At 42.3% G+C, this 13,480-nt stretch overlaps 1 protein-coding gene across 1 annotated transcript in view; it reads right to left on the bottom strand.

Moving 5' to 3' along the window:
• Positions 1-13,480, bottom strand: part of LOC147683099 (zinc metalloproteinase-disintegrin-like VLAIP-B) — a 4,305,256-nt gene that overhangs the window by 363,872 nt on the left and 3,927,904 nt on the right. The window contains exon 17 of the mRNA XM_086942498.1: positions 10,191-10,353. Within this exon, the coding sequence (XP_086798624.1) occupies positions 10,191-10,353 (163 nt within the window). The remainder of the gene's footprint in view (positions 1-10,190; positions 10,354-13,480) is intronic.

Here is a 13,480-nt window from a genome sequence, read left to right as displayed (position 1 = left end):
ATCTGGCTATTTTAACACTGTTGTCTCTTGGATTGTTGCTAATTTCAGTTTGAGAGCACCATTGTACTTCTCAACAGGGCCAGCTGACTGGGGGTGATTGGCAGCAAAGGTACTCCTTAAAGAGTACTTTGCTCATTTCGGCTTGCCCCGAGTTATCTGTAGTGACAACGGAAGTCATTTTAATGGGAAAGTGATTACATCGATTTGTGAAGGGTTACACATTAAGCATAAATTTCATGCTGTCATTCACCCCCAGTCACCTGGCCTTGTTGAGAAGTACATCGGTACTCTCAAACTGAAATTGGTGAAAATATAAGAGACAACAGGGTTGAAATGGCCAGATACCCTGCTGTTAGCTCTCTTGTCAACAAGTACAGCTCACTCTTGAATAGTATTGTCACCTTAGGAGGTTATGTTCGGGCGCCCAGCGACTTTCTGGGGGATCCCGCGCCCTCGTAGATTCTCAGATAATAAATATCCTGTGTTGCTTTATTATCTTGGCCAGTTAAGAAAACGTTTGCATTCTATTCACCAACAGGTGGGTAGTCCCTACCTTCTGTACCAGAGTGGCCCGGCCACAACATTCAGCCTGGGGACATTGCGCTTATCAGGTATTTCCAGTGAAAGTAAAGTTTGGAGCTGCACTGGAAGGGTCCTGAGCAGGTTCTGTTGGTGACACGGCTGTAAAGGTTGCCTGCCGAAAGAACTGGGTTCATACTTCACATTGCCGGAGGATTCCTTTGCCATTGCCATACGATCAATGGGTGAAAGAGGGCGTGGGCGATACAGAGTGCGAGCAAGTGCCCAGGTTTGTTCCCGTCAGCAACGCCCAGTTGATCTTGACCCAGACATATAAGGAGAATGATGATGTTTTGAATGAGGCTGTTCCCCCAGAAATTTGAGCTATTCAGGAGCCCTTGTTTACTGATCAGAGGGTACCTGGGGCTACCAGGCACAATTTGGGCCCTCGGCTGAGGGATACTGAGTCCAAGGAGAACAAATTTTAAGGATGTACTGTGAAAGGTAGGTAGTAATGAGTCATAGTACCAACAGAATTAACTGAAATTAGTGGAGAATTTTGTACTCACTTTGCCTTACTCTTGGGAACATTAGCTAGGATGAACAGACGTATTCCTTGCAGGTATACCATCTTTATTGACGTGGGATAGATTAAAAGAGCTCAGGACAGACCAAGTTCCACCGCCGGTGCTCAAGAGCGCCTACTTACTGATGGATGATAGGAGCCTGTACCAGTGAAGCTCTGATGGACGCTGGGAACTTGGATATTTTCATTGTATTTGTGCCTCTTTGTAATCCCTTTGGTAGAAAGGTTGCTGACAAAGAGCAGCTAATGGTTCTTGTTGCACAGCATAATATGATGTAGACACGGAAGAACAAAAAGATATGTATTGTTCTCTTGGTTTTGCTGATAATAATATTGTGTGGGGTGTCATGGGTTTCGGAAATTGATCAAAAAGTACCTTTACGCAGTAAGGATAAGGTTATCTCCCGAAAGAGAAACAAAAGAACAGCCCTGAGTAATGTATTTCTGGAGACACATAAGTGATAATTTGGAGAAGGGACAGCATGTTACCCCACCTAATTCTTTTCTAGTCTGTGTACTGCTTATCCATTGGCACTAGTGAATTATACTTTTATTTGACCACCCCAATTTACAGAAGTGAAAGGAGTAATTGGTTTTGGTTTTCTGGAACCATGTCTATACCATCGAAAGCCACTGGGAATGGGTTATCCAGGTTGTGATAATTATACATAGTGCAACATTTTCTAGATAGAAAAACAAAATGTTACATTAGTGGGTTGGCATTACAATGAATTGATAGTCACCTGTGAGGCTGGTTATTATCCTGTTTGTTGTCCCATCGTGAATAGTACTGACACTTCACTGTAGGTAAATTGTTCAGGAATAGCGCTATATAAAACTACAATCTCTTTGGTGAATGACGAGGATCCAAATATTTTTGGAATGAACTCCAGGGTGCAGCAGTAGACTATGAAGGACCAATTTATGGACACCCAGGGTTCTACTTTTTGTCCAATGGAACATATTCCAATGTCACAATGGTACGGAAGATGTAGCTCTTGGAATGGTGCTGCCTTTGTGCGTACCTTGTAAATATGCTAAGCCGAATATACGATGGGTTAAAAGGACTCTAACAAAAGAATTCTGTGAAGGAGTGACCGCTATAGAAGTCAATATTTATGGCATTGCTTTTGGGTATATGCTTTCCTATTTTTTCACTTTAGATGGTACCCCTATGGCCAGGGGTGGGAAGGCTAGAGAATATTTTGGGTGTTAGCTGCAAATCTTAACTAACACCACATTAGCAGCTTTGCGCAACATCACCACTCAGTTGGAGAGTATGCAAATATATTCGGAACAGACCAGATATGCAGTGAACTTTATTTTAGCTAAGAATGGTGGTGTATGTGCGGTAGTGGGTGATCCGTGTGTGGTCTGGATCAAGAATATGGAAAAGAATACTGCCAAACACATACTAGAGATCCTTGATAATGTAAAAGGAATGGAAAGTGAAAAAATTGGAGTTGGTCATTTTTTGGAAGCTGGGGCTGGATTCTTGAGAACGTGATTTATCCGATTGTGACATTGGTGCTCTGCGGTGCCCTTATTCAGTGTCCTCCCTTCTGCTGGTCCTATTGTACCACTATTATCACCCCCAGAAACAAGATATCGATTCATGACACAAATGCTGCTACAATGATTCAGAAAGATATTGAGGATCTGATGAACATCGATTAAGTAGTTTTTTACTGTTTCTTTTCCTTATGTTGATAGTATGGAGTGTAGAAGGAGCTCTCCCGCCTAGGGAGAGGACGACCCAGTGCACTACTTTAGTGAGACCAGTGGTCTAATTCAATATTCAAATTAAACAACAAATCGTAATCCAAATAGGGCAGTATTCAACTATCCAGTTTTTTTCATATCCATGATACGATGTTCATGTAGACAAAGCACTTCAACACTTTGTGCTCCACGTGTATGTTAGTTCAGGTGTGTTATCACATCACACAACCCAATGCATTTCGGGCATGGCCCGTCGTCAGGGGAATTACTACAATGTTAAAAATGTCCTATGGCACTCCTGTCACGATTGTCCGGTGTAACAGGTGTATAAGGCGTCCAAAGGTGTTCTTTCTGTACACAGTAAAAACTCTTTCGATAGTGGCTTGTATCGATTTTTCACAGTAACAGGTGCAGAAGTGTTGCCAAACGAAGTTATTTCAGTACCTGGTGGATTCCCTCTCTCTTTCTTATAGTTTACATCCGGATGTACAGAAAGAACACCTTTGGACGCCTTATACACCTGTTACACCGGACAATCGTGACAGGAGTGCCATAGGACATTTTTAACATTGTAGTAATTCCCCTGACGACGGGCCATGCCCGAAATGCATTGGGTTGTGTGATGTGATAACACACCTGAACTAACATACACGTGGAGCACAAAGTGTTGAAGTGCTTTGTCTACATGAACATCGTATCATGGATATGAATAAAACTGGATAGTTGAATGCTGCCCTATTTGGATTACCATTTGTTGTTTAATTTGAATATTGAATTAGACAACTGGTCTCACTAAAGTAGTGCGCTGGGTCGTCCTCTCCCTAGGCGGGAGAGCTCCTTCTACAGTTTCAATCTTCACACTGCCTGGCTAGACAGTGTTTTCTACCCTGCAGCACACGAAAGCCCATCAAAATCCCCAACTTGTTGGATTACCTTAGCTGTGCGAGATCCACCACTCCGGATAGTATGGAGTGCTCATTACTGTTTATTAATGAGATTTCTTAATACATTTGTAGCTTTATTCCTTCTTGTTGCCGTTAGAAAATATTGTAGCTCATGTTAAAAGGTTGGTATGTTAGAATAGAAATTGTTTATGATCTTGCAGTGCTCCATGTAAGTTTTCATTTGCTTTACCATTTTCTATTTGGGCGCCTATTTGGATTGTTCAAACCTGATCAAGTTCAATTCCGAGAAATGCTTCTCTCCGAGTTTGGTTTCTGCTACGTTAGGGTTGTTCCCGTAATGAGCACACTGTTCATGTCAGCACATAGCTTTCCAACTAGATAGAGGCCCTCTCCCACTTGTCTCATGGAAGGCTCCGGATGGAACGACCTTGGACTATGTTACTTTGTGTAAGATATGAGCGCTGAAACCGTTTTTCTGTATTTTGCTGTTTAACTGCACCTGCTTAAAAGATTCCACTGTGGGCGTGTTTTTGCCCGGTTATGAAACGTGCATAATGCATATTTATGCTTGTTGATTTCTGTTCCCTCTGCAGTTCTCCTAGCGACCTAGGAGATGGGGCTCCGCTTTGAGTTATTGGTTTGTATTCTCTACTGTCTGACCAACTCTATATATTGGTCCAGAAGGCTGAGAGGTGGTCATTAGTGACCCGGATGGCCCTAAACTGGTCACTTCCTTCACTCTGAAGGAAGCAACTTTCTGTAAAAACACAGGGCACTGGCTATGCCAATGTCCTTCCTCCTTACAATACGCACAATGATTCTGCCCCAAAGGTGTCGTTGAAGGCTGCCGAGTACGTGGCAGCTGTTGAGGAGGACCGCTCCATCCCCTATTATTTCCCCTAAATGCTTGCTGCAACAACACCTTTGTCTTTAGATCCTTATGTTTCTTATCAGTTTTATCCTTTTCCTCCTGATCTTGGTGATCATAATACTGGGCCATATTAAAAATACCAGAGGGAGAAGACGTAGACCACGTACTTTCAGACACCTGCAAATGAGTCTTTCAGGAAGGTTAGTAACAAACCTGTTAACAAACAATGGAACCCCTCCTTCATTGGACTTATCCTGCCTACTATAATCCAAAAACGTGTCTTCAAACTGAGTAAAGAAATCAGACACACTTTCATCCTACTTCTGTCGACACGCCGTCAATCTGTCCCAGCTTACCTTCTTAAGTGGAAAGTGTGTGCATGTACGTAATAATACGACCAGGCAAAGGAAGTATCTCAGCGCAGATTTATCATCTGGCTTCTTTTCCTGATTCCATCCTTTAATTACATCCCAATTTTGCAACAGGACCTGGAGTATGATCCTGTCTCCAAATATCAACCAGAACAAGAAGACCAATACACATTTCAATATCAGCAAGTCATTCCATTTCAATGTGTGTGCGCCATACGTTAATCAATGTAGCAGCCAGGTAAGGTGAAATTTCTGAGCTTCACGAGCATAAGGAACATTTTGCACAGACCTAGAAATGAAGGAGGGGCAGCACTAGAGCCTTGCAGGGGGGTGCTGTAGAAAAGGCTCAAAGTCATGCATGGCTTGCCAAATGTCCTCAGTGCCTTAAACCAGATCACTAGCCCACTTCATAGCCTGTCTTGCTAACACATCTTTCCCATCTTGACCTACTCCAGAGTGACCCACTCACTCCCTAAATTTTGCCCAATCCCTGTTCTCAAACCCTCGTTCTGGCGTTGCAGCATCCAAAAATGTTGGAGGATAAATAACTATAGGAGGAGAAGCAACAGAAGTAGTAGGTAGAGCTGTGGCTAGTGTTTGCACAGAAGACACAGGAGTCGGAACAGTAGATGTAATAGAGGTCACAGTCATTAAAGATGGCGAGGACAAAGAAGGAGCGGGGGCACCATAGCCAAAGCTGTCGAAGTAACAGCCGTAGATACAGGAACAACTGAAGCAGATGAAACAGGCTGCTGTGCCAGTAAAGGAACAGTGGGATAAATCCTCTGCATGGCATAAGGAGGCGGGGTTGAGTATCTAACAGTTCCTCTGCAAAAGTATAACTTTCCTCTTTGGCCAAATAAGACTTGTCAATATGCAGCCAACATCTCCTATCTTCACATTCAATTCTTGACTCCTGTTTTGCTCTATCATATGCTACAGCTTTTTGCGTCAATGTTTGCATTTTCCCTTTCGACTGTCTACTTCACCTCTTAAGTAACTGCTTCTGTGAAAACCCAATCTTTTGTTCATCAAAGGTGCCCGTCAAAGGCCACTGCAACTCGTCATTATCCATCGTATATTTGTGCCATGATGTATTAAACATAATAGCGCCTGACAATATTTCGCATATATATCAAAATTATAGCTGCCTTCAGGAGGCGCAGGTTGAGCCTCTTTCAATCGAGCATCTGCAGAACGACGACAACACAAATTCCAAAGTTTGCTTAGGCCCGGCATTTTTAAGGAAAAACAGAATTGTTCCTTTTACCTGACAAAGTATTTACAAATATTTTTTTATCAAAAACAGTCTTTAGACCGTACCAAACTCAAACTCAAACAGTACCATATCAACAAAGAACCAAAACAAACTCACCTGATATCAGTGGTACAAACAAACCAGTTCTCCACTGCCGACTCTTCAGACCAAATGGTCAGAACCAAGGGTTTTGCCATTCAGGACTCCAGCCGGGATGATCACTGGACAAGGCGCCGTCCAGCAGGACAGAAGGAACATCTGCGAGCAACAGAAACTCTTCTTGCAGTGATCCCTGAGCCGTCAGTCTGACCCGACGATGTCCTCAGCCTCCCCCGTCTGCGGAAAGAGGATGGATCAATCACCAGAATGAGGCGCCGACTGAAGGAAGTGACCCATTTAGGGCCACCCGGGTCACTAATGACCACCTGTCAGCCTTTCGTACTAAATGAAGAGTGGGTCAGACAGAAGAGAATACAAACAAATAACTGTTTATTCGTATACACTCAGAATGTAGCCCTATCTGCCCAGTCGCTAGGAGTGGGGCAGAGGGAACTGAAATCGACAAGCATAAAGATATATTATGTTTGTTCCGTAACCGGGCAAAAACACGCCCACAGTGGAATTTTCCAGGCAAGTGCTGTTAAACAGCAAAATACAGAAAAACAGTTTCAGCGCTCATATCTTACACAAAGTAACATAGTCCAAGTTCGTTCCATCCGGAGTCCACCACAGACCAGGGGGAGAGGGCCTCTATCTAGTGAGAAAGCTATGTGCTGACATGAACAGTGTGCTCATTACTAAAAACAAAACCCAAGTAAAGAAACAAAACTCAGAGAGGAACATTTCTCATAATTGAACCAGATCAGTTTCGAACAGCTTAAAATGATGTCCAAATAGGAAATGGCGCAGCAAATGCTAACTTACATGGAGCACTGCATAAGCATAAACAATTTCTATTCTAACAACGTACTTCCATACAAACTACTGCATCCAAATCTGGTATTTACCAACAGATTCTTAAGGACCAAAAGGAGAGTCTATTCCCTTTTTGTACTTCTCCTCATGAATGATAATGAAATCCAGTATATTTTGGTAATGCTATGGATTCTTCCTCCTTGTAGGAGGGTGTTTGTTTTCCTAAGTATTTGAAAATATTTTCTAGGACTATTGTTAGGAGTTACATCACTTTTCCAAGTTTCCTCTTAGGGAGTCCTATGGTTGAATACTATTATCTTAGCTGTAGTTCTTCACCTAGGATCAAGGGAAGACCTTTTCATAGACATAGAAGATGCAATCTTTATAGTAAATGAGATAGCAGAACTACACTCCAACCCAGATTTCTGACATCTGTTTTAATTGTCTTCAACCCTGTAAGAGCAAACATGCCCCATGGTCTGAGGTTAAAGTAAGCAAGCACCAGTCTAGAAGAACCCAAATCATTTGAGCAGCTGGAATTCAGCTAATCCTACACCATTAAATACGTCTCATAAATTATGAGTTCTGTATGTACTAGCCTTTCTTCTGGGTGTCAGAATTGATAATCCATTTCTTTAAAGGGTGTGTTTCATGGTAGTAGTTTCTATTTTCAGTGGCCACCTATAGTGGTGGCTTGAGCACTTCTATTGCAAATTGGTCCAGTGGCTGGTGTTTCTACCTTATATATCACAGACATTTAGTATACATTAGTTCAGTCCATGCTAATGTGATCACTATGGTTTTTAAATCACTGGAACATATTGTTAAAACCATGGGTTTCTTGAAGTGGTCCCAGATCTCTTTTGCATCCTAGGCCACTGAGTGGTTCCTGTTACCGGATTGGTCAGATTATTTCTTTCTGTTGGTCAAAATTCAGAGCCAATTAGCAACATCATAAACATGTTGACGCTGCCTTCATGTTCATTTTCCACTTTGCTTTTGATGTGACTTGTAGCTATGGAAGAACCACTCACACTAGTGATGCTAGTAGGGTGCTGTTTCACTGGAAAGTCCTTCATCATTCAAGGCCATAGTATAAACAGAACACAGAATTTATCTGGATTCAGGTATTTATAATCAACAGGTTGATCGATCGAAACAAAGGCATCCTCATCAAGTAAGGAATGGAATGAAGGATGAGATGAGAAGATAATGTTTAAATGTTTAAACTACTTACCACTTTTCAAAAAATTGCCGTGCTGGTCCTAGAGAGAGAGAGAGGAGGGATTAGTACAGTCTGTGATGCGAATGATTAAGGCAGGGTGACTGCAAGGTAACCCTGGGAATAGATTTTGTTGGATTTAATGCCCTCACACACCCTTTCAGGTGTCATGCTTCATCATTTGGGCCTGCTCCCTCCATCCGGATCCAGCGGCGAGGGGTAGGTGCGTGAAGTGCAGCTCAGGGATTACCAACCTTGCGGTGGAAGATCTACCTGAAGGTTTACCCGCTGGACACTGTCGTTATCTGACTGTTAATAACTTTAGGTATTGGCAGTCACAATAGAAGAAGGGTAATATAGTATTGTTCTCCCTTCACCTCTTAGTATTGTAGCCACATCAGCATACATACATTACACTTTAGGGTACTAGAGTAGACAGTTTTTGTTCACCTTTAGATACTTGCTAAATAGTCATCTGGGTCCTGAAGAATCGCTTGTTAAATTTACATTAGCGAGAAACATGTTGACCGGATTATACCAAATTCTGGAGGATGTCTGGAAACATAATTTTCCAGCACTCTCCTCTAGAAAACGTTTTTAATTAAAGCAGTGGACCTTCTGAATAAATCATTCCCGGTACTAGCTTTATTTTAATTCACTACTCCACGTCTACCCTCTATTCTGGCCTCATACCCGCACTTCATCCATGCGGCTGTTGGAAAAAGATCTCCGCCAAAGAGCCCCTCTATGAGGTGTTGCCCGTTGGGTATTGCACCGCCGACCCAACGAGGAGCAGGCCCAAATGATGAAGCATGACACCTGAAAGGGTGTGTGAGGGCATTACATCCAACAAAATGGATTCCCAGGGTTACCTTGCAGTCACCTTGCCTTAATCATTCGCATCACAGTCTGTACTAATCCCTCCTCTCTCTCTCTAGGAACAGCACAGCAATTTTTTGAAAAGACGTATCCTTTTGGGCACGCTGTGACTGGACCTTCTACTCGTACCGAGTAGTAATAGCCCATTACTCCTTCTTTGATACCATAAACTACTTACCAGTCATCTTCATTACTCAAATTCTTCCTTTCTTGTTCAAGTTCGTATGACCCAGATGTCCTCCCATGTGGGAATTCGTTTGCGATCTTGAGCTTTTTGACTTGGTAATAAAAGGAAGAGTTTGTTGGACCGGTCCCTTTCCAGAGACCACATAAAGCACATTAAGGGAAAATGGGTAAACTGAACTCTCTTTTCAAGGGATTATGTCTAAAAAGAAAGCTTTTGTATGGGGTGTTGGAAGGAGGAGACAGGCCTCTCGTCATAAAGTACTGTGATGAGGAAGGAAGAATAGGAGTAATTACAGGTTAATTATCTAGCCAGTCGAACATATGCATCTTTAAAAATATACCACTAGTTCATTTTATCTGCACAGGGGTAGTGAACAGTACAAAATGTAAATTTGCTAACCAAGATAGAATCCTGCTTATTTAAAAATATTTTTATTTTGAGTGAGTATTCAGTGTGAAAAGAATGTATGTGATTTAAAAAATGTGCACCAGTTATTGAATGTGCCTATTTGTGTTGTATGCATGAGTGTGAGCACGTCCTGGGAAAGAGGTAGTTGGTGGGGTATACATTGTATTTTCGGCTATGACAGAGAAATCACTACGATCAGCCCTGCAAGCAGGGAAAGGGAAAATGGTTTAAAATGAAGTATAATGCAAAGAATTTGGAAATTTCTTAAGACAATATGTCACAACTAACAGTTTATATATTTTCTTGAAAAAACACATATTGTTTCATAGCATACATTTCTAACTCACCTTATTGCTTCCACATTTTATTCCACTTTGTGTCATCGCAAAATTTTCTATGTAAGCTGACTCAGGTACCAGACTTTTGCAAGTTTTATAACGTACTGTTACGGCATATAGGGAAGGTGTGTCTGCTCCACCCGTGCAATAAAGCTTGCCACACTTTACGCTGCTATTAAAATAGAATATGATATGATGGCAGTGATTAGTTGGAGGCAGGAGACAGCTTTTTCAAAGAATATTTTATTACAACTAAAGCGTGAATAATTTTTGGGGGGGCAGGGTCAGTATTTTTATCTTCATTACTCTGATTCTTCTTTTTTTTAAAAATATTTCTATTTTTATGTATAAACCAAAGGCGACAATACATTCAGACGCAATATTCACCATTGTCCTCATATATCTGTTGATAGTACACAATGTCACATTACATTTTATAGTGTAAGTCTTAAGACACACAGATACATAGTAATAAAGAATGATACACAGAAAGCATGGCAAAACATTCCATATAAATATTGAGGCTGAGTGGCACCCATGCCAGATTTTGTACCAGGGCTTCCTTCAATGGACCCAGCCCATAGTAGGCTCTTCACCACCCTCAGATATTGTCAAACTTACGGGGACAGCCTCTGATATGGTAAGTCACCTACTCTGCTGCCATATCGAGGTCCATGCCCCGTCTACGTTCGTGTATGGAAGGTATCTCTTATTCTCCCCAGTACTTTGCACGTCTCTTTTGGCTGCCACTAAGCCCAGTTTAAAGTGTGAAACATTAACATCGTTTGGGATCCCCAACAAAACATACCGCGGTTCAATCGGGAGTGAAACCTCAAGTATGTCTGAGAGTTCCTGGGTGATTGCTTTCCAATAGGGGGACACTCCCAGAGTGTATGCATAAAGGACCATATGGCATCAACATATCACAAGCACAAGCAATTCAGTGTAGATGCTCTCATCATATTATGTAATCTGCAGCAGTCATTGTAGACCCTATGGAGTATTTTGAATTGAATCAGACATAGGCATGATTTAATTGCAACCTCACGTGGGTGCATCAATTCCACCTCCTAATCAAGGTCTTCTAAATTGCCCACATCTTGCTGCCACCTCTATCTTAGCTGGCCCAATGTATCTAGGATATTACTATTGATTGTTCTATATGTTGTGTCCACTGCACCCCTTCCCAGTTCTTCCATTAATATTCACCCCTTGAGGGGGGCAGTCGGGTATCTCTTCCCCCTCCAGCTCCTAAGCCAACCAGACATGTCGTAGCTTTGCTTACTTAAATAATTGGTTCAGGTGTAGGTGGTATTTCCTCTGTGCCAAGGAGAAGGCCATAATGTCCCCATTCTTGAGAATATTTCCCACTTTACAGATACCTAAGCTATCCCACGCCCAAATCTATTCAGTTTTGCTATCTCTCACAGCCATGTCCCTTTCCAAAAGGGGTGTTCCCCTGGTGATTTTGTGAGCCCAACCAAGGACTTTTGTGTTCTTGCCCCAATCTGTCAGTGCGATCTATGTTGCTGGCAGTAGTTTCTGGGATCCTTCCCCCCCATATAGATGGTGTAGGTGTGAACTTTATTCTAGCAGAACACTCTCAAGCCTAATTGTTGGGTGGTCCTGTGGGGCAAAAATCCAGTTATTAATATTTATCAAGTGGGCTGCTAGTACCCTTCGATATCCAGGAGCGCAAGCCCACATTACATTGGGTGTACTGTAGTGTTTTCAATGATATTCTAAGGTGCCCCAATTCCACAGCAGAGTCCTCAAGTCACCATTAATTTTGGTGAATACCATCTGGGAAACTCAATAGTGTGTGTTCTGGAGAATATATAGTAAATTGGGAAGTGTCATCATTTTAAATAGGGCTGCTCACCACATCAATGAGAGAGGTAGACCCCTCCATCTTTCAACGTTAGCCTGAAAGTCTGACAGCACCCTTCCTACATTGTGACTTGGGCACATCTCCTTTTGTGATGTTACTAATATTCCCAGATATTTAAAGCCGTCCACATCCATCCAAAGCCTTTGTCGTAGCGGCAATAAGAGTATAGAGAACTGATTTATCCAAATTAATCCTGTAACCTGTGTGAGACCCATATTCCCTAATAACTGAAAGAGCATTTGACAAGTCTTGTATATATAGAAGTATATTGCGGCATATAACAATATTTTCTCCTCTATCTTATCAGCTGCTGAGATTTGGACCCCCACTCTGGGGTGCAACCTTACTGTACATGCAAGAGAATTTTACTGTAAGGGCAAACAAAGGCGAGGACAGGGGTCATCCTTGACTGATTCCTCTGCCTATCGGGAATTCGGCTAACATCTTTCCATTTACCCCAACCAATGCGACTGGATTCTGGTACAACACCACTACCCACTTTCTGAATTGAGGGCCAAAGCCAAATTACAGTAGCGTCAGTTAAAAGAAAAAAGGCCAGTGGACAGTGCCAACTGCCTTTTCAGTGTCTTAAGAGATGAAGCCATGTGGCGCTGGACATTTCTGCACTGTACGGGTCTGCACTGTAGTCAGCCAATTATATGTGCATCTCAGGTTAAGGAATGTTGACCTGCCTGACATATATCCTGACCGATCTCAATGTATCAGTGGGGTAATTACCTGCAACAGCCAATAAGTAGCAAGAATAGTGTCCTGTAGTTTTGTCTCAACATTAAGCAATGACGGGTGATAAGACTCACACCTATAACTTCGTTTTCCTTCTTTCGGTAGTACCATAATAGTGACTCTCGGAAGATCCGGGAAAGTTCCTCTGACTGCCCCACCTCTCAGAACAAGTTCCGCAGGTGGGGGTCCAAGTAAGTTCACATACGCTTATGAAACTTAGCAAGGAGTTTTACCCGGTCTCAGTTTGGCTATAGCAGCCTGTTTCTTACTCATTGTTAGACTTTTTTCCACAGATTCTTGGGCATCCGTGCATGGCCAAGCATTGTACTATGGTATCGCAATCCTGAAGCGGTCTGGCCCTGCAGAACTGCTCATATTAATCAAACTCAGTCACAATTAGGGCATCAGTGACACAATTAAAACCTGTTTGATTGAGAACATTATGAAACCAGGGGTAGGGAATTCCTATCTCCCGACGCCCGAGACGTCTAGATTTCTTAGGAGGGCAAGGTTTTTATATTTTCCAAAGGACAAGTAGACCGTTTTATGCTAATCTGATGCACTGCTGATTAACCCTGTTGGTCACAGCCATGTTAATAAGTAGCTCTGACCAGGTTATTTACAGTTTAAGGGTCAATGCAAAAGCTGAGGACTGCTCTTTAAT

The sequence above is a fragment of the Lissotriton vulgaris genome, chromosome 11 (assembly GCF_964263255.1).
Source record: "Lissotriton vulgaris chromosome 11, aLisVul1.2, whole genome shotgun sequence".
NCBI lineage: Eukaryota > Metazoa > Chordata > Amphibia > Caudata > Salamandridae > Lissotriton > Lissotriton vulgaris.
Note: the sequence above shows the minus strand (reverse complement) of the source record. Positions and strands in the feature narration are given on the sequence as shown.